This window comes from Aethalodelphis obliquidens, unplaced genomic scaffold, assembly GCF_003676395.1.
Source record: "Aethalodelphis obliquidens isolate GAN/ISIS:26980383/991018 unplaced genomic scaffold, ASM367639v1 scaffold48, whole genome shotgun sequence".
Taxonomy (NCBI): Eukaryota; Metazoa; Chordata; class Mammalia; order Artiodactyla; family Delphinidae; genus Aethalodelphis; species Aethalodelphis obliquidens.
Window position 1 is genome coordinate 3135944 of NW_020837992.1, and position 27480 is coordinate 3163423.

The 27480-nt window shown below is 40.4% G+C and overlaps 1 protein-coding gene across 10 annotated transcripts in view; it reads left to right on the top strand.

The window, feature by feature from the left end:
• SRGAP2 (SLIT-ROBO Rho GTPase activating protein 2) overlaps positions 1–27480 on the top strand; it is a 235109-nt gene that overhangs the window by 116507 nt on the left and 91122 nt on the right. For all 10 annotated transcript variants that reach the window (XM_027082804.1, XM_027082806.1, XM_027082805.1 and 7 more), the window contains one exon: positions 5171–5333. In XM_027082804.1, coding sequence (XP_026938605.1) covers positions 5171–5333 — 163 coding nt within the window. The remainder of the gene's footprint in view (positions 1–5170; positions 5334–27480) is intronic.

Genomic DNA, 27480 nt, shown 5'->3' on the forward strand with positions numbered 1-27480 from the left:
GGCTCCCTTTGGCTTCTTTCCTGTCTACCTCAGCACAGTTTCCTGTGTGGAACGCAGGACTGATCCTTCCACCTTGCCCCTTGGCAGAAGGACAGTGGAAGATTAAATTCTGCTCTCCTGTTGGTATCTCCCTCATGTCTTCCCAGAGACTTACAGCTGCTTGCTTAATTGCCTGTTGCTGCGGTCTGATCCCAACCATTATTTGCTGAGGGCTGTGCATTTGCAGCAGGCTGAGCTCTTGGCCCTGACCCAGGGCCGGGTGAGGAGCATGTTGGAAATTGATGAATGCTGAATCCTAGTTTGTTTGGAAATAAAAATAATAATATTTCTTCACATTTGTATAGTGCTTTACATTTGAGCCACACAACAGCCCCATGAGGTGGGCGAGTCAGAGACCATTGGCCCAAAAGGAAACGTACCTCAGTAGAACAATGCAGAAGCTCAAGCCATCCGGTAATGCCAGGCTTGTGTCATGCAGCCCATCTGCAGAGCTGTGAACATAGTCATCATTAATTAAATGGCACCTTAGGCCAGGAGAGCGTGCAGGATTTTACAGTCATGCTTTGAAGATCTTTGGGGAACTAGATGTACAACAACAGGACATGTGTCCATTTTATAGATGAGACAACTGAAACTGAACAGAGGGGAGATGGAAAAAAGGGAAGTGTTCTGTCAAGGCCAATTTGGACCTTTATGGAGTTAGCTCTTCACCTTAGGTATTTTATTATTTATTTATTTATTTAGCAGTACACGGGCCTCTCACTGTTGCGGCCTCTCCTGTTGCGGAGCACAGGCTCCGGACGCGCAGGCTCAGCGGCCATGGCTCATGGGCCCAGTCGCTCGGTGGCATGTGGGATCTTCCCGGACTGGGGCACGAACCCGTGTCCCCTGCATCAGCAGGCGGACTCTCAACCACTGCGCCACTAGGGAAGCCCCGGGTTTAGCTCTTTTAGATCATTTACAATGATCATTCTGTGGATGCATAGTTGGCTCGTGACTTTCTGAGCCTCCTTTTTCTCCTGGTTTTTTTTTGACTCCAGAGTCATTCCCTCTCAATTACAGTATTACGTTTTCTTGATCTTCCTCCTGAAAAAATGTTTAAGTAATAAAAATACTTCTGGATATTTTGTCTGCTTTTTAGGGATTAGTGTTTGAGGAGGTTTGCAGCTGTTCAGCACATGCCTAAGGGATGCAGACCCTTTTCTTTAAATGCCTAAGTATCACACAACCTAAGACTCTGTGGGTGGGGGAAGTAAGGAAACTGTACAAACAAATGATAGATGGAAAAGATATAAAGACAAATTTCAATCTCCTGACCAAACGAAGCTCTCTTGGCTCTAGCAGCCCCAAATAAAATCAGGCTGCAAAGCTGCTGAAGCAGGAAACCACTCTCGCAGAACCTTAATTTGCTCCCTATGAAATCACGTCTCGTTGACTTGCTCATTTTCCAGCCTGAAGTGTGTTTCGCCTTTGTTCACGGTGGCTGGGAAAATTGCCTCTACAGTGGAATTGTGTTCCCCTCCTACTGCATGCCCCACACCTCTCCTTCCCCACCACTATCCCAAAATAAATAAATGAATTAATTAAGACACCTCCGTTGGAAGGAGAAATAAGTCTGAGAAAGCATACAAACTCAAAGAGCCCAAAATATTGTATGAAAACTACAGTAATCGTAAAAAACTGGGAAACCCTGGGAGAAACAGACAACAGAGTCTAGTACTTTCTTTTAGGGCCATAGACTCCTTTTTTAAATTGAAAATCTTACATAGAACTCCCATATATGCAACAGATCAAAGCAGTGTTTCATAGGTGTAAATCTACTTTTAAAGTGCCAATTTATAAAGAGTACTTATTACAGAGTTAATCAGTAGAAACAATGAGGCTGGGTTTATGAACCCAGATTATGAATCAGAGTTGCAGTTTTATATCAGTTTCAGCATCCAAGTTATTTCAGGTTCTGGTTTGGGTTGCTCGATATCAAGAAATCCCGACTCACGCAGACTAGTTGTCATAATCTTGAGATAGTTTTAAATTGATTTAGATGCTTGAAAAAGAAGGGTGTTTTCTGTTTTAAAGTTGAATCACTGACATTACCCAGAAGCTATTCCTATTCTCCTTCATCAATATTAATTGGATAAATGGAAATGTATAATAAGCTTTATAACAACTGATAATGAAATGAGATGATATTGAGCGTGTATATCCTTACTACCCAACTGTGTTCTACCATGAACTCAGCATAGGCCCCTAAGCCTTCTGTGGCACGTAATTGAACTTGGCCACTGTGTCTCAAATCATGTGCTCACCTGAACATCTTTACTCAAGGAGGCACACAGGTTGAATTCAAAACTAAACCTGTGCAGAGCAGCATACATTCTGATCGATAACATGTTTTCCAGCAGTCTGGATACACGCATTGATTCTTTATTCCAAAGCTTGCATATAACAAAGCTCACCTCAGCAGCCCATGAGACATTGTGGTGGTATCTACTGCAGGGAAACTGGGTCCTGCGTCCTTTACATATTTCAGTGGGGGTTGTTCATTTGAATGGGTATATTACAGTTGTTTGAAACTGAAATATCATTCTCTGTAACTCCAGCATTTCTCAGAACACATTTTAAAGCTTCTGCTCCCTGAAACTAATAATGGCTGTCCCACCACATGCTGTAAGAATGGAAATAAATACATGTGGTAAAAGTTTTTGTAGCACCTTAGAAATTTTTAATAAATATATATTTATGAATGTTAAGTGATAAGGCATTTTAAAAGAGTCCCACTTCTGCCCATCCTTCTTAACTCATCTTTGTTTACTCAAGGGTCCCCTTGGTATTTATGCTCTGCATCACCTTGCATGGTATTGAACCGGTTTTGCCTCTCCTGCCTCACTTGTGATCTGTGATGTACATTGGTGAGCTAGGAGGCCCCTTGTTCATACCTTTAACCTTTTGTTATATTATAGGTCTTTCTTTGTCTCCCACACTGTACTGTGACATCAGCACTTTTATAACCACTAAAGCTCCTACTACTGTACTTTGTTCATTTAAGATACAAGTGTTTATACATTTATAAAATTGAATTGTAGTATGTTTTTATGTGTGTAAAGCACTCTAGGAGAAGAACAAAGAGGCACCACCAACCCACATTCATCTGCAAGAAACAGATTGAAACCATTTGTAAAGTTAAGGTCATGGGAGATCTGCCCTTTTAAAAAACAAGTGTAATTGCCTGGTATATCCCATGCTTACTGAGGACATGGATATCTTGCCACCCCCCAAAAATTAGATTACTTAGGATTTTGTAACTGAGACTGATTTGGAATCAGTTTGAAAGTTTTCTTGCAGTGGAAATATCAAATATTGCTGAATGCTTGTGCGCAGGTCTCACCATTTTGAGTTTAGGATTGTTTCCTATTTACCTTTTTTTTTCCCCAGATGCTAGAAATTTTGAAAGGAGCGGACTAATTACATGTATCTCTCTCTCTTAGCTAGTATATATTTTTAATTTCCATAGAAATCTTTTAATTTCCCTAGAAAGGTAAGTGGATACAATTGTTCCCACAGTGGTCAGCACATACATGTTAGGGATTTTGACCACAGAAGTGTGGTGCCTGGGGCAGCGGGTCGGGGAGGAGTGCAGTTATAGAACAGTTTCAATTTGGACTCTAATATTCATTCGTTTGAAACAGCCTGTTGGTGCTGGTCAGACAGATATTTTGATTTAATGGTGTGTTCAGAAGCCAGAATAGGTGTGGCGGGATTATTTGTTAATAGTTACCTTACGACTGAACTGAAAGAGCCCTTCTAAGTTGAACTCCATGCTCTACAAGTCACAGGTGCCTGGCAGCAGGAAGGGAAGTGGTGCAGACTTGCTAACCAAGCCACTCTCAGCTCACTTTCTTTGCATTAAGAGTGTGTCTGTAGGGAGGGGAGAGGGGAAACGGGAACAAACTGGTTGTGATACTTTGCAGTGATTACAAGCATTCTCTTTTCAATTACAGGGCTTGTTCTTGAATGCCAGCATTGCCACTTTTTAGCTAGGTGACCTTGAACAAGGTATTTAACCTTTCTTAGTCCAACTTTCCTCATCTGCTGAATGTGGTTGATAACCCCCACTTCATCAAGTTTTGTAGAGTTCAAGTTAAACAACATGAGTATAGGGCCCAGCCATGGGCCAAGTATACAGTAAGCGCTTGATAAATAACCCCTACCTTCTGTTTCTCTCCTTTAAGAAGTCCAACTTGCAGATGTAAAACTTTGTGTTGCTTAAATTAGTGCTGTGAGCTGATTATGTAATCAATAATTCTTTTGGATCACAGCGATTTCAGTAGAAATGAACATCTAGGTTTGGTGCTTTACTGTTCCACTCAGGCTGTAGACATCTTTGGAACACATGTGTTCAGATACGGTTTATGCTCTTGGTTGTATGGGACATAGAAAATGGCTCAATCAATGAAATCTAACCTCTGTAGATGCGTTCTGTGAGGCTGAAGAGTTTTCGGTGACCTTTTTATGGCAAATGCCTCCACAGTTGTCTTCATTGAATCCTATGAGAGATGAATGTGTGGGGATTTATTTAGTCTGTAGTGTAGATTTTTGTCTAGAGACTAACTTTTCCCTCTAATCCTAGACAAAAACCAAATGACTTAGTGGTTGAGGTCATGGAATTTGGAGTTAGACATCCTAGAATCATTCTAGTCAGCACAGAGCTGCGGTTCTGGTCCCTGACTCCCTCTTACTGTCTCTGTGACTCCTTACTAGCTGTGGGCAAGTGACAACCTCTCTGAGTGGTTTTTGTTTTTTAATCAGTAAAATGGAGATAATGGTAGTTCTTTTCTGACACCAAAATGATGGAGCTTAGATGAGATAATGCATATAAAGATTTTACCACGTTTCTAGAACATAATAGATGCTCAACAGGTAATCCTGCTTCTTCTAATCCTCTTTCCCTCTTCCTCTCTCCTCCTTCCCCTTTTTATTATTCTTATTTTCTCCCTTTTTCCTCCACTGAGTTTTTAGAAAAAGAGAAAACTAGAGGTGCAACTTCAGGAAAGACATCTTTATTTCTGGTTGGGCTCTGATTGCTGTGATTTTGTGACATGGACTGTAGTCATAGATGTTGGCCCTGCCTGCTTACCAACACTGATTTTTTTTTTCTTGCTGTTTCTCGCAGGAAGGATCAAAATGTTCTCTCTCCAGTCAACTGCTGGAATCTCCTCTTAAACCAGGTGAAGCGGGAGAGCAGGGACCACACCACCCTGAGTGACATCTACCTGAATAATATCATTCCTCGATTTGTCCAAGTCAGTGAGGACTCAGGAAGACTCTTTAAAAAGGTAAATAGCTATTTCTAGTCAAAGACACAGTCTTGTAAATAAAAGAAAGAATATCTTATTGGCCCACTTAAAAGGCTTTCCATGGGTCTTGCCCTGCCATGTACTTATGGAGAAAAAATTTGAATTGGCTCTTTTTCTTCCTTTCTGAGTTGAATTTATAGTAGCCCTGAGAAAGTAACCATTTGCAAGGTACAACCCCAGGACTGGCAGCATAATTCATAATTTGCGTATATTAATAATGACTGTGTTTGGTTGATTTCCTAAGTGGTTTGTGAAGCTGTTGAGATGTGGAAACCTTCTGTGTCATTTCATGATTTATTCTTCTAGTTCATTTAGAAAATCCATGTATGTTTATGTTTTTGGTTTAGTTCTCTTTCCAAGTTCTCATCTTGGCCAAGGTGAACTCATGAATTTGATTATTCTTATCATGACGTATCTTTGTCTTTGGGTCCCTGAATGCTTTCTTCCTCTTTTTTTTTTTTTTTTTTTTTTTTGGTACCCCAGGTGGAATTCAAACCCATCCCTGAATGCTTTCTGAAGCTCAGTTGTTTGTCACAAATCCTTGGGTGTATGTTGAAAAATTTGACTAAGGAAAAACTCAAAATTTATTGTGATAATCTTAAGAAATTTATACCAAATTCACCTTACCTGTCAGTAGTGGAACTAGCCTTTTGGAAACCCAAGAAGCTCTTTTCTAAGCTATCTCAACCTGAGCTCTTAATGGAGTCATTTATTTATGACTTTTGGTTACAAATGGTGGCAAAAGCCCCAACCATTGTACATGATATACCATGTCCAACATTCAAGCTCTGACATCCCCAGAAGACTTTTTAGAAGGTGAATAATCTTCCCACAATTGGTATGTAAAAAGAGGATATATAGAGGGCTATCAATGATTTCATATATAGGGAATTCACTGGTTCGCAGTTGACAAAATCCAGTGTTAAAATTTGATGCTGGGAGAGAATGGACTTCAGTAAATAGGACTGTGGTCGATAGTAGCCTTAGTTCTTCGTCAGTTTTCTAATTCTTAACATTAGGAAGTATACAGATCTCAGTACGTCTGGAATTAGAACACAATTTCTTCTGTTTATACCAGCATGAAAAAAGAACTGCTTTAGAATCGTCCATCTACATAGTTGCATCTGTGAAGGGGCTTTCCCTGTGTCTTACAGACAGGATATTAAGGGTACAATCATCTCAGAATGAAAAGAAGGAAGAGAAAGATAACTCCTTGCAGAGCTCACTAGCTATTTTTAGTGGCCCGGCTGTGCTCTCGTTGGGGCCATACTTGGTTTAGGGGTGAGGGTACTTTTCACCGTGTCCTCATGCTTCCCAGCATCTGCTCTAGCTTGCTTTTCATTAACTTGAATCATTCTGCAACACTTAGTGATGTTGTATGTGGCTAAAATTAATGACTATAGTTAATAATACTGTATTGAATACTGGAACTATGCTAAGAGAGTACATTTCAGGGGCTCTTTTCACACACACAAAAAAGGTAACTATGTAAGGAGATGATATATTAATTATCTTGACTGTAGTAATCATTTCACTGTGTATGTGTGTATCAACTCATCTTGTTGTACACCTGAAATATATACAATCTTTATTTTTAAAAAACATATTTTTAAACCTATTTAGGTGGAACCTTGACAGTGATCAGATACCACTTCTCTACGATCTTGACAGCCACTTAGACTATCTTGAGAAGAAAAGGGGTTGATGGATAGTTCCCTCCTCCATTTTCTCTGTTCATCTGAGAAAAACTTTTATGAGACATTTTCAGCTATCTAGACTTCACCCAATCTCTCAGCTCCCTTTTCTCCCAGCTTCAGAAAGTTAGAGAAGAACCAAGCAGAGAGAGTTTTATAACCCCTCCAGATCTCAGAGATGTTTATGCCAAAGGCAGCCAGCTATCAAAGACATGTTCCTGGTTCCTCAAATGGCATTCACATTTCACAAAAAGCCTAAGTGCATGGCATGTATATAAGACATGGTGTATATCCCTACCCGCTCATGAATGATATTCCTAGCTGTGGTCTAAGCATTGACCTCCTTAAGCCGTGCATTTCTATGCTGAGGGTGTAAGGAAGGATTTCTAATTAATCACAGGACTGTTTATATATTACATTTCATTGAAGAAAAGTGCATGTATCATAGGCTTACAGCTAAATGCATTTTTACAAACTGAGCACACCTGGTAACCATCTCCCAGATCAAGAAACAGAATATTTCAGTACCCCCAGAAGTCCCCTCATGCTCCCTTCTAGTCACTGGGGTGTTGGGAGGGGTGGTCCCAACACCCAAGGACAACATCAGTCCAGGCTGTCCACAACAGAGATTAGTTTTCTTTGGTTTCATACTTTATATAAATAGAATCATGCAGTGTGTACTCTTTTGTGTCTGGTTTCTCTCATTCATTATTGTATTTGTGAGATTTGTTCATATGGTTGTATGTTGTTACGGATCATAGGATTTTCTCTTGATCATTATAACTTTTCATCAGTTAAATTATAGCTGATTAGAGATATCCGTAGGATTGTCGAATAGCCAATGTTTACTATCCCACAGGGTTAATAACCTCTTTTTTCTCTCCCCTGGTGTCCAATGTACGCAGAGAACTCTAAGGTAGAAGCTGGCTTGGCTGATTGTAAGAATAGGTTAATTCTTTTTGGCTGGGCGAGAGGCTCTCTGCTTTCTAGTAATGGACAAAGAAGCATTTTCTCTCCATACCTTAAATTTTCAGTCTCTTTTGTTTAGAGTATGTTGCACATGAAGATTAGAATCCCACTGGTTGAGCTATAATAATCGGGTAAGAGAACTGAGGAATGTCCCTGGTCACCCTGGAAGTTATGTGAAGCTTTCTGGGGCTTACTTTATGCTATTAGAGCAGAGCCCTTCTCTAAGGGACCCTTTCCCTTCTGCTCAGCTTTGCCAGTAACTCTGAAACTCTGGACAATTACCTCTCTTTTTTATGCCTCAGTCCCCTCAAGTTTAAGGAAAAGTATTTGGGCTATACGACCTCCATGCTACCTTAGAAACTGAATACACTGTAATTGTGTGATGACAAAGGCATCCTACACTGAGGGCTTCCTTCCAGTTGTTGGATGACCTTTGTTAAATTGTGATAGGTAAGCTACAGTCCCCAAGATAAGAGTGAACAAAAGTGGGTCTGCGTATGGAGAGGGGGCTAGCTTAAGCAATGGAAGACCACATTTCTTAAAGAATGAAGCATTGTTTCAGATTCTATTATCTATGATGGCCAGCAACCAAGAGACACCACACTGAAATCCAAATATATAAAATAAATATACCTCTTATTTTACCTGTAAATTTGGTTCCAGTAGCAAAAGGAAAACCCACATTTCTCTGGAGACACAGGCTTCCGAAAAGATACCTTTGTTTCTGGTTCAGCTATGGACACCTGTGAAAATTTACCTGCGTTTTAGTGAACTTGAACCTGCTTGTCACTGGCAAAAATCACGGGTTTTCTTCCTTAAAAAAAATTTTTTTTAATCTATAAAACTTAATGATCCTTTGGCAAAGGCTATAATCATCAAAACCAAAATTTTTGGAACCCTTATGTGCCAGGTAATATCTTAGGCACTTTGTATACATTATCTTATTCAATCCTTACAATAAGGTGGTTATTACTATTATCCTTATTTTATGGAGGAAGAAACTGAGGCTTAGAGAGATTAAGCAAAAAAAAAAAGTGAGACTAGTATATTTGAATACAGTCATCTGGCTCTAGAACCCAAGGTTTTCCACCTACGTGTTCTATTAGGCCTCTCTAGGTGTTGTATGCAGAGTAGAGAGTACTCTGGATTTTCTTGCTCTTTTTCATTGAATTCAGATATTTCACTTAGTTACAGAATTAACCTAATCTTTTCTTTAGCACACAACCCTTCAAAGGGTCTGGAGGTGTTAAACATCAACATTGGGTTGTTTCTCCTACCTGGTGTCTGGACAAGCAGCTGGAAGTTGAGAATGAAATAGGGCAGCATGTTTTTCTCCCCAGGGGCAGAATCTCTAGTAAGAGGGAAACAAAGACTCATTAAATATGAGAACTGACCAAAAATCTGGCTCACAGCTAACTCAGCTAATTTGGGGATGTCAGGGTGGCTGCACAATTGGCCCTTCTATGCTACTGAACCCCCTTAAGGGATGCTCCCTGCTGGCCCTCTGGTTTGTGGTTATGTCTGCTGGGACATATTTTACATGTTGCATGAAGCCCTGGTAGAGACTCCTTTAGCTAAATATAACATCTAGAGAAAGTAACCTCCTGTCCACAGCTTAGAAACAGGCCCACTTTGTCTAGGACTCCAGGGAAAATTGTGCCTGTTTGGTGCTCCTGACATCTCCTTTCATGCAATGAAAGCTCAGTCTGTCTAACCCCTGTCGGAACCAAGGTCTGGGGAAATATTATTGCTGCCACCTTCATTTGTTTAATGTGGTGACTTCAAAAATGGGGGCCAAATACTGCCAACTCTGACTCCCAGCTCCATCTCGTCTCTGTGAAAGGCATGTTCTAAAGAATTCCACCAAGAATAGAAATCATTCTTCTCACTTTCTCAGTTTAAATTGAAATAAACTTGGGTGTGCTTTTTCCCACTGGGGAGAAGACAGTCCTGTCCTCTCCTCCTTTCACTTAGCTGGGATACCCTAAAAGTACCTCCAACCTGGCTTTTCAAGTCACTGTTTCTAGCCCTTAACAGCTGCTCACACTTAGGCTTGGAAACCAGTCAATTCAGACAGTCCTAAGACTCTGAATTGCATTCTTCTTTTTATGGTATTTCAGGTAACTGTACTCCTGTTTTACCTTTATTACCCTAAGGTTCTATGGCAGAAAGTCAGGTTAAATTGAGAAAGCTAGGTCAGATTCCCAACAGACCAGTAGTTCTCAACTTCTTCTTTGCAAGAGAGTCACTTGGGAAGTTCTTAAAAAAAAATCTTTGTGACCTTGAAGAGACAAAGATTTCTTAGGATATAGAAAGCATGAACTATAAAAGAAAAATAAAAGGTAAAATGGACTTCATCAATTCTTGGACTTTTGCTCTTGGAAAGACATTGTTAAGAAAATGAAAGATAAGCCACAGACTGGGAGAATATATTTGCAATACATAGAACTCAATAATAAGATGACAGAATACACACATTTTTTTAAATAGGCAAAAGGTTTTAATAGACACATCACTAAAGAAGATATATATAAATGGCCAATAAGCTCATGAAAAGATGCTCAATATCATTAATCATCAGGGAAATGCAAATTAAAACTATATGGAGATATGCAACATACTCACTAGAATGGTTACAATTAAAAAGACTGACAATACCAACTGTTCAGATGGATGGAATTCTCATATGTTGCTGGTGAAAATGTAAAATGGGACAACCGCTCTGGAAAATAGTTTCGCAGTTTCTTATGAAGTTAAATATGTACTTACCATATAACCCATCAGTTCCATGTCTAGATATTTATCCAAGAGAAATAAAAGTATATATCTACACAAAGACTTGTACCTGAATATTCATAATAGCTTTTGTTGTAGGCTGAATAATGGTCCCACCCCAAAGATGTCCCTGTCCTAATCCCTAGAACCTGTGAATGTTTACTTTATCCATAAGTCTTTACACATATGATGAATTTGAGGATCTTAGGATGGGGATTTTATGCTTCGTCACCTAAGTGGGCCCTAAATGCAGTTACTAGTGTCCTTGTAAAAGGGAGGTGGAGGGAGATTACAGACAAAAGAGAAGGCCAGCCATGTGAGAGAAGCAGAGGGAAGCAAAGTCACAGAGAGAAGATGCTGGGCCACTGGCTTTGAAGATGGAGCCAAGGAATGCAGCTCTAGATGCTAGGAAAGGCAAGGAAACAGATTCTCCCTGAGAGGCTTCTAATGGAACTCAGCCCTGCTGATATCTTGGTTTTGGCCCAGTGAACTTGCTTTTGGACTTCTGACCTCCAGAACTATAAGACAATAAATGTGTGTTGTTTCAAGCCACCAAATTTGCAAAAATTTGTTATGGCTACCATAGGAAACGAATGGTAGTTAGTTTTGGCTATTTATTTATAATAATTCATCAACAGATAGGTAAGCATATTGTGGAAAATCATATTGTGTTACATCCATATATGAGCACTACTCAGCAATAGAAAGAAATGAAATGCTGATGGATACAATAATGTAGATGAACTCACAAAACATCATACTGATAAAAAGAAGCCAGACACAATGAGTACATTCTGTATGATTCCATTTATATGAAATTTTATAAAAGATAACCCTAATCTATAGTGATAGAAAGTAAATTAGTGATTGCCTTGGGGCCAGAGTGGGGATGGAGGATGACTGCCAAGGGACACAAGGGAACTGGGGGTTATGGAAATGTCATACAGTGTTCATTATGGTGGTGGTTACATAAGTGTGTGCATTTGTCACAATGTATCATAGTACATACGCAAAATGTATACGTTTTATTGTATGTAAATTATGCCTCAATAAAGTTGATTTAAAAGATAATTTAAAAAATACCACGCCAAGGCCCCACCTCAGGGCAATTGAATCATGTTCTCTGGGATAGGGCCCAGCTGATCCTTTCATATAGTCAGGGTTGAGAATCACTGCTGTAGATACTCTGGTTTCCATCTTGGGGAAACCCGAGAGCACAGCGGTACATCTGAAGCCATAAGATCCCATCTGTCTGTCTGTGAGCCATGTTTTCCCCTGCTACAGACAGTGTTGAAGCATCTAGGTCAGTTTGTCAAGGCAACCCATTATCGTTTCCCTGCTTTATTCTTGGAGGGTGAAAGAGGGTGAATCTGGCATCAGGTAAATAGTTCACACTTCAAGAATTAAGAAATGCAAGAAGGGTGCTGAGGAAGAAACATAAGAGGTTCAATTAATAGTTTTCTGCAGGGCCCTGAGGTGTTAATTCCTTTTCCCAGGAGATCAGTCACAAGAGAATTGACATGACCAGTCAGATTTCCTTTGGCACCAAGGAAATGGCTCTGGCAGTAAAAGAGGATAAACGCGATTTGAAACTAAAAGCAGTACTTTTTGCCTACCTACCCATTTATCCCCTTTGGATAGGATTTCCTATGGAGTCTTTGAGTCCAGCTGTTTGGCATATGTGAGGGGAGAGGATGATAATTCTGCAAGGAGGCGTGTTCTATGGTGGTGTTGTCGTAACTGAGAAAAGGAGAGGAAATGACTCACGATGATGGTAGAGTTGAATGTCCCTGGTAGGTACCGTAGATTGAATCAATGGAGAGAGAATGGATTTCCGGAGTCTGTGCTCTGCCCTCTTGAGAAAGGGTTTAACTTGGAGATATCTCTGGGAGAAAGAGTAGATGATTGATTTATCCCTTCATCTCTTCTCCAGTCTACCCTGCGCCCCCTCCCCCATGGATCTCAGTATCTGATATTGATTGAATTTCCTCCATGTTATAACATGGTCACTAACAGTGTTGTGTGGTGCTTTATAGACAGCTGTTCCAGTTGCCTAATTTATCTTGTTGGTAGCAAAACTCTGTTCCAGTTAATTGAGCTTTATTCTCTCATATCTGTTGGAGAGATCCCCTTTGGAAAAAAGAATAGGATGTGAAGCTGAGCTTATTTGTGTAGGGGATGGAAGCCTGCCAGCTACTTCAAAGGCATCTCTGCTGATAAGGGTCGTCAGGTTTGCCGCCAAATCCAACACTGAGGGGAGCTTTGCAGCTAGTGCTGTTTGTGGCGTTTTAGCTTTGGTTTCTGTGACACTAGGTCAGCAGCATCTGTATCCTGCCCCTTGGGGCTTCTCTCTGGGTGGTCCAGGCTTTTTTTGGACTTAGGAAGATTCAGCTAAGAGGGAATGTGTGTATCAAAGATGCCTGCTGTCTTTGGCTTAGGTTAGTTTATACGTTTGTCTCTTTGGTGTTTCAGTCCTCAGGTATCTATCTGCCTTTTCTGAAAGAGCACAAGGTGCTATATTCAGAACATTCAAAGGTGTAATGGTACTTTGATCTTTATAAATCAAGGGATGATTAAGAGTATCAGAAGAACAATTTTAAAATATGGAGTATGGAAAAGAGAGGTGCAGTGGACAGAAAACAAGTGTCCACATGCAACCTTGTACCTATTTGAGTACTACCCTAAACTAGAAAATCATGTAGTCAATAAGTATTTTAGTGAAAACTATATATACAAAATAAAACACCATTTTCAATTAAACTATATATACAGCATTATACTAGGTGCTAAAAAGCACTTAAAATCAAATTGAGGAGTAAGGTTTGCCCCCATTGAGCTTAGGGCTTTTCAGTCCACTTTTTAGTCCATTTAAATCTCCCAAAACTTTTGGTGGGAGGATGATAATAATAATACTAATAAGTAACAAGCTTTCCTCAAATGCTTACCATAAAATATTATATTCTGTAACAGAAAATAACTGTATTTTCTCTAGTCTTTTCATGTATTTTGCAAGTTTTTTTTCCCTTAACTTTTTACATAAGTGTAAGGTAGTTAGAGAGAGTGCACATATTATAAAGTTCAATGTATTTTTACAAATGGAAACAAGTATGTAATTATCACCCAGATAAAGAAAAGAATGTTACCAGTATCCCACAAGTCCCCTCTTTTGCCCCCTTCCATTCGTTATCCCCTAAAAGCCACTATCCTGACTTCTAACAGTATAAGTATTTGCTGATTTTGAAAAAAAAAAATTATATAAATGGAATTACATAATATTCTTTCAACAATTTAAATATGGCATTTTTTTCTTCCCTGGTTTTCACTGTTTCTTATGAGAAGTCAGCTATGATTCTTATTGTTATTCCCCTGGATGTAATGTTTTGGGGACTTGGGGGGCTTCTTTTAATATTTTTTCTTTATCTTTGGTTTTCAGCAGTTTGACTATAATGAGTCTAAGTGTGATGTTCATTTTTTTTTAATTTGCTTGGATAAGTACAATATCTAAATAGTGAGGATCCATGGATAGTGGTTTTTCCTCATTTGGGAAAAATTATGGCAAATATTTTTTCTGTCCTGTTCTGTCTTCTTGCTTTGACTCCAATTGCACATTTGTTAGACTGCTTGATACAGTCCCATAGGTCACTGAGGCAAGCTCTTTTTTTCCCCTGTGTGCTTCAGTTTAGATGATTTCTAAAATTGACCAATCCTCATTCGTTGTATCTAATCTGCTATTAACAGCATCCAATTAATTTTTTATTTCAGATTTTATATTTTTTAGCTTTATGATTTCCATCTGGTTTTTTTTTTTACAGTTTCCATATAACTCCTGAAATTTCCCTTCTCTTCAGCCATTATTTTTATTTATTTATTTATTTTGCGGTACGCGGGCCTCTCACTGTTGTGGCCTCTCCCTTTGTGGAGCACAGGCTCCAGACGCGCAGGCCCAGCAGCCATGGCTCACGGGCCCAGTCGCTCCACGGCATGTGGGATCTTCCCAGACCAGGGCACAAACCCATGTCCCCTGCATTGGCAGGCAGATTCCTAACCACTGCGCCACCAGGGAAGCCCCCAGCCATTATTTTTAAAACATATTTGACAACTATTTAAAAATTCTTGTCTGCTGATTTCAACATCTACATCATCCGTGGTTCTGTTTCTATTTATTGATTTTTCTCTTGACCACGGGTCACATTTCTTTATTTTTTCACATCTACTAACTTTTTACGACATATTAGACATTGTAGGTGTCATTACTGAGACTCTAGATGTGTTTATCATCCTTTGAAGAGTGTTAAGTTTTGTTCTAATAGGCAGTTAAAATACTGGTTGATCACCTTGAGCTTGTGGAAAATTGGTTTTATGCTTTGTTAAAATGGGTCTGTTTTGGTTTTGTCCTTAGTCCTGGAACATATTCTATACACATAAGGTATGACCGTTCTGGGGTTTCCATGGAAAGCCCAGGATGCTTATCAAGCCCTCTAACTTGGCAGGCTTTGAACTCCAAATTCCATCTCCCCTATAGTGGGCAGCAGCTAGGATGACCAGCAGTCCCAGTTTGCCTGGGGATGAGGAGGATGTTCCTGGGACATGAGACTTTCAGTTTTATTCATTCTACTGTTGATGACACTTGGATAAGTTTCCAGTTTGAGGCTGCTATAAACATTATATTAGAAGGTTATTCTTCCCACTGCATAGCTGAAAAAAATTAAAGCTTACATTAGTAAAATACTCTTTTGTAAGACCAAGAAGAGGTGACATTGGAATTTGAACTCCCAGGCTCTTTCTAGAGCATCACCCTGCCACCTGTGTTTCAGGGTTCATAGATGGTATCCTTAAAACATAGTTACTGCCAAATCAGATTGTTGAACAAGGTCACAGTCTGAGCTTTAAGGATAATGAATTCAAAACCTGCTTTTCTCTCTCCCTGCTTCCCTCTTCCTCTCCCGTTGTCTCCCTCTCCCTTTTCTCTACCCCTCCTTCTCCCCTTCTCTTTTTTTCCTCTCTCCTCCCCCTGGCTCTCTATTCTTTTGCATAACCTTGTAAAATTTTATAGCACATGTGCATTGTAGAAATTAGAAAATATAAGAAGCAAAAATATGATAATAAAAAACCAGATTATATTACATATGCTATTTTATAATCTGTTATTTTAGTCAAGATTTCTACTTTTCCATTTCAGTAAACTTTCATCTCATCTGATACCCAGGCCATGTAAACATTTCCCTAATTGTCCTAAAAATGTCCTTGACAACTGGTTTTTCCAATCTAGTACTAATATACACTGGTTTTATGTCCCTTAAGTCTCCTTTAATCTAGCACTGTTCCTTTTCCATGACACTGATTTGTTGCATAGATGAGGCCAGTTGTCCTACAGATTTTCCCTCCTTCTAGATTTGTCTACTAGATTCCTTGTTTTGTTGTTTAACTTCTTCCTGTATCCTGTCTTTTCTGTAAATTAGAAGGTGGTTCTAAAGGCCAAATGTATTCACGTTATATATTTTCGACTAGAAGACAGAATAGGAGACACTGGATTCTTCATGTTGCATCACATCAGGAAATAAACCCACCAATAATGATGCCAATATTGACCCTCCAGATTAGGGTGGTGACAGTCTGAACCCTTTATTTTACAGTTACATTTTTTTCTCACATGATAAGAAAGTCTATTGTATTGTATTATGTATGGTGCTATCATACAAATTTTGGGTGCCAATTCAGTTGTCCATCTGATATTTTTAACATCAATTGATAATTCTAGACAAGTTACTTTTTACCATCTCTGTACTTCTTATACTTGACTATAAGATACCTCTCTGAGAAAAGAAGATTATTAATACAACTCATCAGGCACCGTGAAAAGAGACAGTAGTTTGTAAAAACATATTACTCCCAGGAGAAACTACAATAATAGTGTGAAAGCTGACTAGGTATCAATTGTTTATTATAAGAGTCACAGCAGGGCTTCCCTGGTGGTGCAGTGGTTGAGAGTCTGCCTGCCGATGCAGGGGACATGGGTTCGTGCCCCGGTCCAGGAAGATCCCACATGCCGCGGAGCAGCTGGGCCCATGAGCCATGGCCGCTGGGCCTGCGCGTCCGGAGCATGTGCTCCGCAACGGGAGAGGCCGCAGCAGTGAGAGGCCTGCGTACTGCAAAAAAACAAAAAGATTCACAGCAATAATAAAAATAATAATTGTAACTAATACTAAATGAGTGCTAACCATGCTAGGGACTATGCTACGTACTTTACATGTATTAACTTATTTAATCATCACAACAACGCTTTAAGATGGGTACTGGCTTTATCATCTCCATTTATAGATAAGGACATGGACAGAGGGGTTCAGCAGTTGACTGAAGGTTGTACATCTGGTTGGTAGCAGAATTGGGACTTGTAGCTAGATGGCCCCCTTCCCCTGCATCAACTCTTCACATCACTGTGCTCTGCTCCCTCACATGTAGAAAGGTGGTAGTCATCATATTGGGAAGCTAAAGGGCCAGTGCTTATGCAAGGAATTAATGACTTGTGCATTCTGCAGTAATACATTTAGGTGCTCTGCCAGGCCATGACTTCCCTTGTGCTGTTCTGATTCAGCTTCTTGCCCACCTTGTCTAGAGAGAGTAGACAGCTTTGATTTCTGCCTCCCTTCTTGCAGGACTGGCTTCTTTGGATTCTCCTATTTGTCTTTGTCAGGAGTTTTCCTTTGAATTTCTCCCTGCTTGCCTGAGCATGATTTTTAATTAAAATGTGAAAAAAAATTAAATTCTCCTTCTTTTGAGATAACATCTTCAGTTTTTCCATTCTCTTCTTCTTTCCTTAAGGTACTGGACTTTGTCTATCTTATGGTTTTTCTACCTGATCCTGCCCAGCTCTTAGCCTTTTTGTTTTTTTGTCTTTCCTTCTTTGACTCTGTGCCCCACAAATCATTTGGTTCTCTGTCCAGCTTTTCCTAGTATTTACCCAACATGAAATTTTCAGTTAGCAGCTAATTTTTATTGTCTGCACTAATTCTTGTCTTTGAGAGTCCATAGGAACTTCCTCATGTCTCAAGAGCTCTCGGAATCATCCTCTTGTTGAGCTAAGTAGTTATTGTTAAGGCCCAGGGACAAGACTGAGAAGCAAAATTTTCTGTCATTATTTTCTGTTTCCTTTGATTTGGAAGCAAACAAAAAACCCTTTAGCTTACTTTCTTTTTTCCAGTTGTAAAAGTAATACATATTCTTCCAAGACATTGTGAGGAAAACAAACAAAAAAAAAACCCAAACAAACAAAAAAAAGAAAATAATGATTACTTAGAATTAGTATTAACATTTTGGTGTATTTCCTTCCAATCCTTTTTTCTTTGCACATTTTTCTTTAGAAAATTAAGATTATATTATATATTAAGTTTTGTGCAATTTATTTCATTTACCATTTTAAGTGAACATTTTCCCCATGTCATTGCATCCTCTTTAAAAACATTGTTTTTAATTATTAGACAGCATTCTATATGCTAGTTATCCCACAGTTCATTCCTACATTCTTTATGGTTCTTTGGCTGTGCTGTCTTGACTGTCTGCTGGAACATGTTCTGGTACGACCAGAAACAATCCAGAATCTCATTGGTATCTTCTTGGAAGTCACTTGTTTGTAGGAACGTTGGATGACCTGTGCTTTCATTTGGAAGTACCCTACTTCCACTTGATATAAGGCAAGGAGAGAGGGTTTCCCCTCTTCTTCCTCTTCTGTCTTCCTCATTGTCTCCAAGTTCAGCTGGGAGTCTAGACCTCAGACCTATGGCTGACCTGGGCCCTGGCTGGCTCAGTGGAGTTCTTTTCACTACAGTAGGTTTCAGTTTTCTCATCTTTACACTGGAGAATATTACTCATACTCTCACTTTTCCTTCCCAGAATGTCACAGGAATCAGTAAAACCTGGGAAGAAAGTGCCCTGCAATTATCAAAATGCCAAGAGATAAAAAATGTTGATGAGGATATGGAGAACAGGAACCCCTCCCTATACACTGTTGGTGAGAATGTGAATTGGTATACAGGCATTATGGAAAAAAGCATGGCACGTCCTCAAAAAATTAAACTACCTTATGATCCAGCAATTCCACTCCTGAAGGAATTGAAATCAAATCCAAAGGAATTAAAATCAGCACCTGAAAAGGTATCTGCACTCCCATGTTCATGGCAGCATTATTCACAATAGCCAAGATATGAAACAACCTACATGTCCTTTGACAGATGAATGGAAAAAGAAAGTGTGATGTATATATATATACACAATAGGATATTATTCAACCATACAAAGAAGGAAATCCTGCCATTTGTGACAACATGGATAAATGGGAGGGCATTATGCTAAGTGAAATAAGCCAGGCAGATAAAGGCAAATACAGTATGGTATCACTTATATATGGAATCTTTTTAAGCCAATTTCATGGAAACAGAGAGTAGAACGGTGGTCACCAGGGCCCGAGAGAGAAATAGGGTGATGTAGGTTAAAGCGCACAAATTTTCAGTTATAAGAACAAGTTCTGAGGATCTAATGTACAGCATACAGTTAATAATATAGCATGTGTACTTGAAAGTTGCTGAGAGTAGATCTTAAGCATTCTCACCACATACACACAAAGAGTTAACTGTGTGAGGTGATAGATGTGCTAATTATCTTGATCTTGGTAATCATTCTACAATGTATATATCAAATCATCACATTGTATACTTTAAATATATAGTTACGTTTGTTAATTATTCCTCAATAAAGCTAAGAAAGAAAGAAAGTGCTCTGCAGAGCTTTGGTTATGTTCATGTAGAAGAGTGTGGCCCTCGTGCCTTCTCCCTGCTAGGGTGGTCCTTGCCTCTCTAAACTAATCTTTTTTAGCATTGTGTTATCATATAGGTAGCAAGGAAACACAGAAGGCAAACTGGGAGATCCCATCTGTAGCTTTAATCGTCTCTTCTCCAAAGCCAAGATAATCCAATCCTTCTGCCCACATAAGCATCGCATCCTTTCCTGCCCTGCCTCTTCCCATGACCTTGTTTTCCTTTTGATATTCATTTTGAGGGTGGAGAGTAGAAAAAACTTCTCTTTTTGCAGCTCTGTGAGTCAGTGCCTTTCTGGGTCCTTGAGTTCTCAGGCAGGAAAACTGCAGAGCCCACCTGATTCTTCTTTCAGAGACACTTTAAAAAGAGAGAGAGAGAGCCCTGCTTTATTGAAATCCAGGAGCACAAATACCACTACCAGTTCATTCAGTTCAGTTTAATAAATATTATTTGATTGTCTTTAATTGCTTGGTATTCAACTTGGCACTATAAAAGGGCTGCAGAACAAGCTTAAAACATGGTTCAAGTTCTCAGATGTCTTACGTTTCAGTTGGTTAGACAGGCCATAGACTCCAGAAGCAGGTTACAACTTAAGACACCAATTTAATGAGTGGTACAGATAATTAGTTGTCTATAGGAGTTTGGAAAAGGCACAGATTCATGAGAGGTGAGCCAGGTAAGCGTCATATGGGGGGAAGAATTGGGCTGATGTTCTTTTAATTATATGCTGCCAGGATTCTTAATTATCCATCCATGTCTTATCTTCTGGAACTATCTTTTGAATATTTCCATATTACCTGGTGCCAACTTCCTCTCCTGCCTCTTTGTCCCCATTAGAGATGCCACCCATGAGACCAGTCTGACAGCAGCAGAGACTTTCTGTTGGCCAGCAATAGGGGAAAGATGTGGGATGAGGTTGGAGCCTGAGTGTGGAGGGCTTTGAATGCCACCTCAAGGAGTTCAAGCTACTGGTCAGAAAGAGCCATTGACCATTTTAGGTAGGGCAGTGAAATATCGAAAACCATGGTCTCCAGTGGCATTGGTGGCAATGTTCAGTGTGGTTTAGGGTGGAAGAAACTATTTGGGAGCCCACTACAATAATCCAGCGGGTAATAGAACCCAGTTCTTGGATAATGGCAATGGAAACTGAAAGAATGGGATTTATTAAGAGGCATAGCAAAGAAGTTGTAGGTAGTACCGAGTGACCTGATACGATGTGGAAGGAGGTAAATGCTAGAGAGGATCAAAATTCATTTGGTCATTCAACAAACGTTTACAGTGTGCTTCCCACATTCCAGGCACTGTGGTAGGCACTGTAATACAGCAGGTAACAAAAACAGAAAAAGTCCTCGCCTGCATAGAGCTTATATTCTAGTCTGAGAAACAGGCAGTGTACAAATAAACCAGTAAATATATATTAGATGATGACAAAATAAAGTAGGGTAAAGAGGATGGGGGTCCTGGGGACATTGCTGTTTTATATAGGGTGGTCAGGGAAAGCTTCATTGATAAATTGGCATTTGAACTGATTCTTGGAAGAAATGAGGGATCTCACTATTTAGCTCTCTGAGTAAAGTATTCCAGGCAGAGGAAACAGCATGTCTAAGGCCATGAGATGGGAGTGTGCTTATCTGATTAGAGAAACAGCAAACGGTCTCACGCACAGTAGACAAGAGAAAGAGTGGTAGGTGATGTGGCTGGGGATGGGGGGCAGGCTGCCTCAGGCAGGGCCTTGGAGGCCAGTGGAGAGCCACACTGGGATTTGGAACAGAGGAATGATACAGTCTGACTCTTGTTGAAATAGGATTGTTCTGGCTGCTGGGTTAAGAGAAGACTGAACGAGGAGCAAGGCAGGAGCAGAACAGGGAGACCAGTTAAGGAGGCTCCTATAAATAATTCAGGCAGGAGATGATGGTGGTAGAGATGATGGTGGAACAGAGTGGTAGATGTGGAGATCGTGAGATGTGGTCAGAGTCTGAGATGTATTTTGAAGATGGAGCATTTGCTGCTGAATTGAATGTGGTATGTGGGGAAAAGAGGAGTCAAAGATGACTCCAAGCATTTTGGCCTGATCAATTGGAAGTTAGAGTTGCCATTTATTGGGGAAAGTATGTGGAAGAGCCACTGGTTGTAGTCCAGCCCTTTAATTATTAGTGAAGAATCTGAGAGTCAGGAAGAAGTGACTTGCCTTAGGTCACCCAGTGAGGTAGTAGCAGAGGTGGGACCAAACTACCAGGTCAATACCACACTTTCTGAGTTCAGTTTTAGACCTGGCAAAGTGAGAAAGTTCAGTGAGGGTTAAGGCTGGAAGGGAAATTTGGAAATTAACCGCATAAAGCTGACAGTTGAAGGCATGAGAGTGAGAATTCGGAGGAAGGGGCAGTTGAGGCCTAGAGAGAGGATTTTGAGGAGCCAGCAAAGAGGAGAGAAGAGCAAATTAAAATGGGCAGAAGGAAAATGAGAATAACATGGTTCCGAGAACCTAAGTAAGAAGAAGAGGAAGCAATGGTGGGTACTTTAAAGAGATCGGGAAGAATGGGATCTGAGCAGATGCATTCGATTTGGGTTTCGGAATCTTGGGAAACTATGGCGTCCTCAACAAAGTCTCCACTCAGATTTTACGCACTTTTCTTATCCTTTCAGCTAATAGTGAGAAGGAGTACAGTAGCATAAGCCTGAGACAGGGGATTTTTTAAAAAGTCCTTCCAACTCTAGCGTTACGTTCTTGTGAGTCTTACAGAAGAGTTTGACCTTCCCAGACTTCTGTGTGCCCTGCGGTAAACTGAAGGAGAAAGCATTCCTTCTTGCCCACTTGCTCCTGGAGGTGTTGTAAAGATAACGGCGGAAAATGATATGAAACTGCTTTGGAAGAGAAATGGTACATAAATCAAGATTTCTTTTCTAGCTGATGTTAACAAGTTTTTAATTTGAAAGCAATCTTGATAGAGGTATAAAAAAAACTTTACATTAGGGATACATCCCTTTATATTAGGGACACACTGACTGATAAAACTGATATTCCTCTTTGAAACAACATAAAATATTTCAGTTATCATTTGGATTTAAATCTTGCTTGATTCCTAGGTCCATTAGACTCATATCAAATCCTGCCTGGGCTTTTAAATGTGATTTAATTTCAGTGACCCTTGCCCCCAAGGCCACACAGGTCTTTCAAGCATTCATAGGTTAGCATGAGTCCAACACAGGGTGAGGTTTTCCGTGCTGAGTTCTGAGCAGTGTGTCTGTTTTAGAGCTGCAGGCTGAAGCCCCAGTGGAGTTTAATTTTGTCCTTCCAGTCCCCTTCACATAACAGTGTATGAAGAGCAGGAATGGAAATTAATTGTACCTGCTGGCATCATTAAAGTTTTCAGTGCATATCCTCTCCTGGGCCAGAAAGATTAAAAAGGGTGTTGTAATCAGAGCAGATGATTTCTGACATCTGATGATTTCTGAGGGATGGGCTTCCTCCCCAGGTTCGATGTAAGGATGTGATGCTTGTGTGTTGCCTCTGGCCTGATACCACATAGCTTGGGGCTATGCAGAGTCTCTGCCTCAGCCTCCCACCAGCCCTGGAGGAAAGCCAGGCTCCTGCTCTCTCTGGATCATAGGCCTCTTAGGTAGAAAACTAGTCCTTCTCACTGAAGACTGGCCTATTCCAGCTGTCCATTCTTGACTGCAGGATGCAGTCAGGTGTCTTGGGTAGGTCAGGCCTGAAAGCCAGTCACATCTTGTTCAGGTGCAACCTGAATGAAGTAAGGAATTGTGCTGCTCCCTGGTGACTCAGTTCGTTTCAACAAGTGTTTATTACATGCTTTCCCCAAGCGCCACGCTAGGCCCAGACACTTTTGCCTGCGTGCGTGCTGCAGTATTTTCTTGGTTTGGAGGAGAGAGGCCTCTGTTGTAGTTTACGAATCAAAGAAGACCCTGATCTGGGAGTGAGGGTCTTTTCCCAGCTTTCACACTGACTCACAGTGTGACCTCACTTTTTAATCTTTCTAAGACTTGGTTTTCTAATCTGCTAAAATAAGGGTTTGGAGTCATCTTTCTAAGATTTCTTCCTGAAATTCTGTAATGAAGTGTGGGAATTTTTAGGAAAGTGGTAAACCGTTAGAGAGTTCTAAGTGAAGACAATATGTTTGCACAACAAACAGTGTTTGAGTTCTGACTCTATGTGGCCCTTTGCTAGGGATTGGGAAGATGGCATGGCGAGGTTCCTGACCTAAGAGCAGAGTCTAGTGGGAGAAACAGATCCACAAGTGAACCATGATAGTACAGTATAATAATGGGTTCCTCATGGAGGAAAGCATGAGCTGAGGTTTGCCTTACCAAGTTGTGTGAGTCTTAGTGGGGGAGAGAGAGGGGGGTGTGGTGGTGAATAGGGATTCCTGGGAGATGAGACAAGCAAATAGTGTCATGGAATTAATAGGTGCTATGGGTGAGGATGGCTGAGCACAGAACCCTTGTAGGAGATGGCAAGTGATGAGGCGGAAGAATCAGGCCGGCCTTGCATGCCTCACTAAAGAGCTTAGAGTCTGAAGCCAGCAAAGGGGAAGGCTCATAATGTTATTGTGGTTTTTGCTTTTTTTTTAACTTTTCATTTGGAAAATAACTTCAGACTTAGAGAAAAGTTGCAAAAGCAGTACAAAAATTCCTGTATACCCTTCACCAAAATGTTAAAATCTCTTATAACTACAGTACAATGATCAAAATCAGGAAATTAACACTGATCCAATACTATTGCCTAATGTACTGGTCTGGATCAAATTTTACCAGTTGCCCCACTCATGTCCAGTTTCTGGTTCAGCGGCCAGGTCAGGATCACACATTGTGCTAAGTTTTACTGTCTCCCTAGTCCCCTCTAATCACTGACATTTCCTCTGTCTTCCTTTGTCTTTCATGACTGACACTTTTGAAGAGTGCTGGCCAGTTATTTTGTTGAATGTCCCTCAGTTTTGGTTTGTCTGCTATTTCCTCATGATTAGATCTGATTAAGCGGGTTTTGGCACGAACACCACAGAAGTGATACTGCGTATTTTATCAGGAGCCGCTTCCCGTTGATTTTTTCCATTACTAGTGGTGATCATTCTGATTGCTTGGTTAAGGTAGGTTTCTGCCAGATTGTTTTACTGTAAGTTACTTTCTTTCCCTTTGCACTTCAAATAACTTGTGAAAAGAATCTTTGAGACAATGTAAATATCCTATTTCTCCTCATCTTTGCCCACTACTTATTAGCATCTATAAATGCTTCTTAACTGAAAGAATCCCAGTAATGGGTTTTACCAAGGGAGTACCATGGACAGATTTGCCTTTTAGAAAGATTACGCTGAAATGTTTGGATGTGAGAGAGTTTAGAAAAGCAAGAACAGTTATAATAAAACTGTCTTGATAGTTGATGTAAGAGATGATGGGGTCCTGAATTAAGGCAGTGGGAGGAGTCATGGAGAAGATGGGGAAGAGACATTCCAGCTGTATTTGGAATCAGAGTGTGCAGGGCTTACATTTTGGGCTATAGATTTAAATGCTGGAAAAATTTTGAAATAGGAAAAAAACAATCACATTTTCTCTAGATTATCTCTATATAACCACTGGGTTATTCTTGTAAGAACTAGAGTAGCTAACTTTATTAAATATATTGTACATCTCATTAAATGAAGTTTCACAAGGTGTTGCTTCTCCTCTTGGACAGCTCTTAGACCAAATACCTTTTGTTCAACCCAGAGCCGTTTCTAATCTCCAGTGCAGATGTGCTCACCGTTTGGTTATAGAATATGGTAAACTGAGATATTGTTCTCCATATCCCAGCGGCTGCTTCCACTGGCCCTTTTCCCAAATTTCTGCCACTTGTTAGCTTAGCTGGTATCCTCTCTTTGCCTTAACATAAAAGCCAGGGCTATAGGCCATAGTCATGATTTGACAGTATCAGGGAAGCATTTCTTATCAGTTTTTCCAGAAAAATAGAGAAAATATGCAAGTCAGCAAAAAGAGGTGGGGGAAGGGCAGAGGCTCAGTTCTTACCTTAAGCTGCTTGGAGAAGATGTTTGTTTACTAGAGGGTAGTGAACTTTTTTAGCACAGCTTTGCAAGGGTGCTGAAAATCATTTTAGTTTTTCATGCCTGGGAGGTTAATTGGGTTTGTAGAATTACATGGGAATTTGGCGATTAGTCTAAGCATTTAGGGTTATTCCTGATCCCAGGCCAATTGCTTACTTGATCTAGGCAAGAGGAGATAAAATTGAGCTCAAGCTTCTTTTTCCTCCAAAAGCTGTGGAGGATACACCCCTCTTGTAATCTAGAGTCCTGCTTGCTAGGTTTCTGAAAATCCTCTCATGGGTTGTGAAACAATAGCCCTTTGACTATATTTCTGTCCATGGTGATGTGAGCTGATTAAACTGGCAAGCAGATAATGGAGGGGAATTGGTTATATGTCCCCAGCGAGAGGTCATGACGAAATGGATCTGTGGTTGACGAGAAGAATTTCAACACATATCCAAATCAGTTCCTCAGATAGGTTGTCTGAGATCCCCAGGCCTGCCTCCTGCCTTCCTTGAATTTGACTCCTGGCGCACAAGACTCAGGCTTCAGAGGCTCAGCTGGGCATCCACAAATCAACTCAGGAAAGTGGTGCTGAGCAGTGAGGTTCTTTTGGGGAGATACCACAGCATAGGAAAAGAACATCGGACTAGGAATCAGGTAACCTGGGCAGGGACCCAGGGCTCCAGATGGGTTCCTTGTTTATTTTTCTTACTAGTTTAATTCCCTACCACAATTTTGAGATTCACTTCTGGCTGTGGTCTAGAGAAGCAGCTAAGAAAGGCACATTTGAATTAAAATCTGGTTTGTAGGTAAGGCAATTGAAGTTTTCAAATTTTGCAAAATTATGGATGAGTGGAGTGGAGACTAGGAGAGAAAGAGCAGGCAACGAGCTGCTCTTTTCTAGTTCTGCATTCTAGAAACAGTGCTGATGTGTAAATCCTATCCTTTATTTTAATCCTATCATCTCTATTTTTCCTTTGTTTTTTGTTTGGCTTTCCTTCTCTCTTCCTTTCTTCCTTCCTTTCTTTCTTCCTTCCTCCCTCCCTCTCTCTCTCTTTCTCTCTTTCTTTCTTTCTTTTTTCTTTCATTTCTTTCTTTTTTTTCTCTCCTGATTGCCTGTGTACTTGCCTAAGAAATATTTCTCAACCTTACTAGAATATTTAGGGTTAATTAAAAATTATAAGAGTATGTCACAAACCTAGTGCACTCTTTAAGCCTAGTGTTTACACAAAAGGTTGGCATGCTCTGGCTTGGAGACCCTGACCCCATCTCCTCGACTTGCTGGTTTCAACTCTACATATTTTGCTTCAAAACCCTAATGCCACAAAGAATGCGGAACTGACGAGTCCTCCCCATCTACGAGCTAGGACATCTTGATTAAATTAGTGTCAAGGGGGGTGGAGAGAAAGGCACAGTGACACAAAGGGTGTTTTGAGGAGCCCTGTAGAGCCTGTGGAGAATGAATGTTCTCGTTAAATATGGCCATGACCTGCAGCTCCACGCATACCAGAGACACAGCTCAATTGTCCCCAGGAGTTGGGGGGTGGGGATGATCGGGGGAGAGGACAGCCTGGCATGGAAAGACAGAAATACGGGAAGGCCCGTTGTTGCTTTCTTTCTGCTATAACTTCAGCAATTGATTCTTTGATCACAATCCTTGTTTTTGGAATGGATCAAAAAGTGGTTTCCTTTCCCCTGGGTGTTTGAACCTTCCCTCTGCTCCTCTCTTCTCCTCTGGGTACTAAGGGAACTCCTGAAAGCACCCATTGTCTTAAGCCTCTTTCCACTCCCTTCCTTGGGGCTCCCCAAGAAGATTGCTGCCTGAACTCTGTAGAGCAGTGCCCCCAAG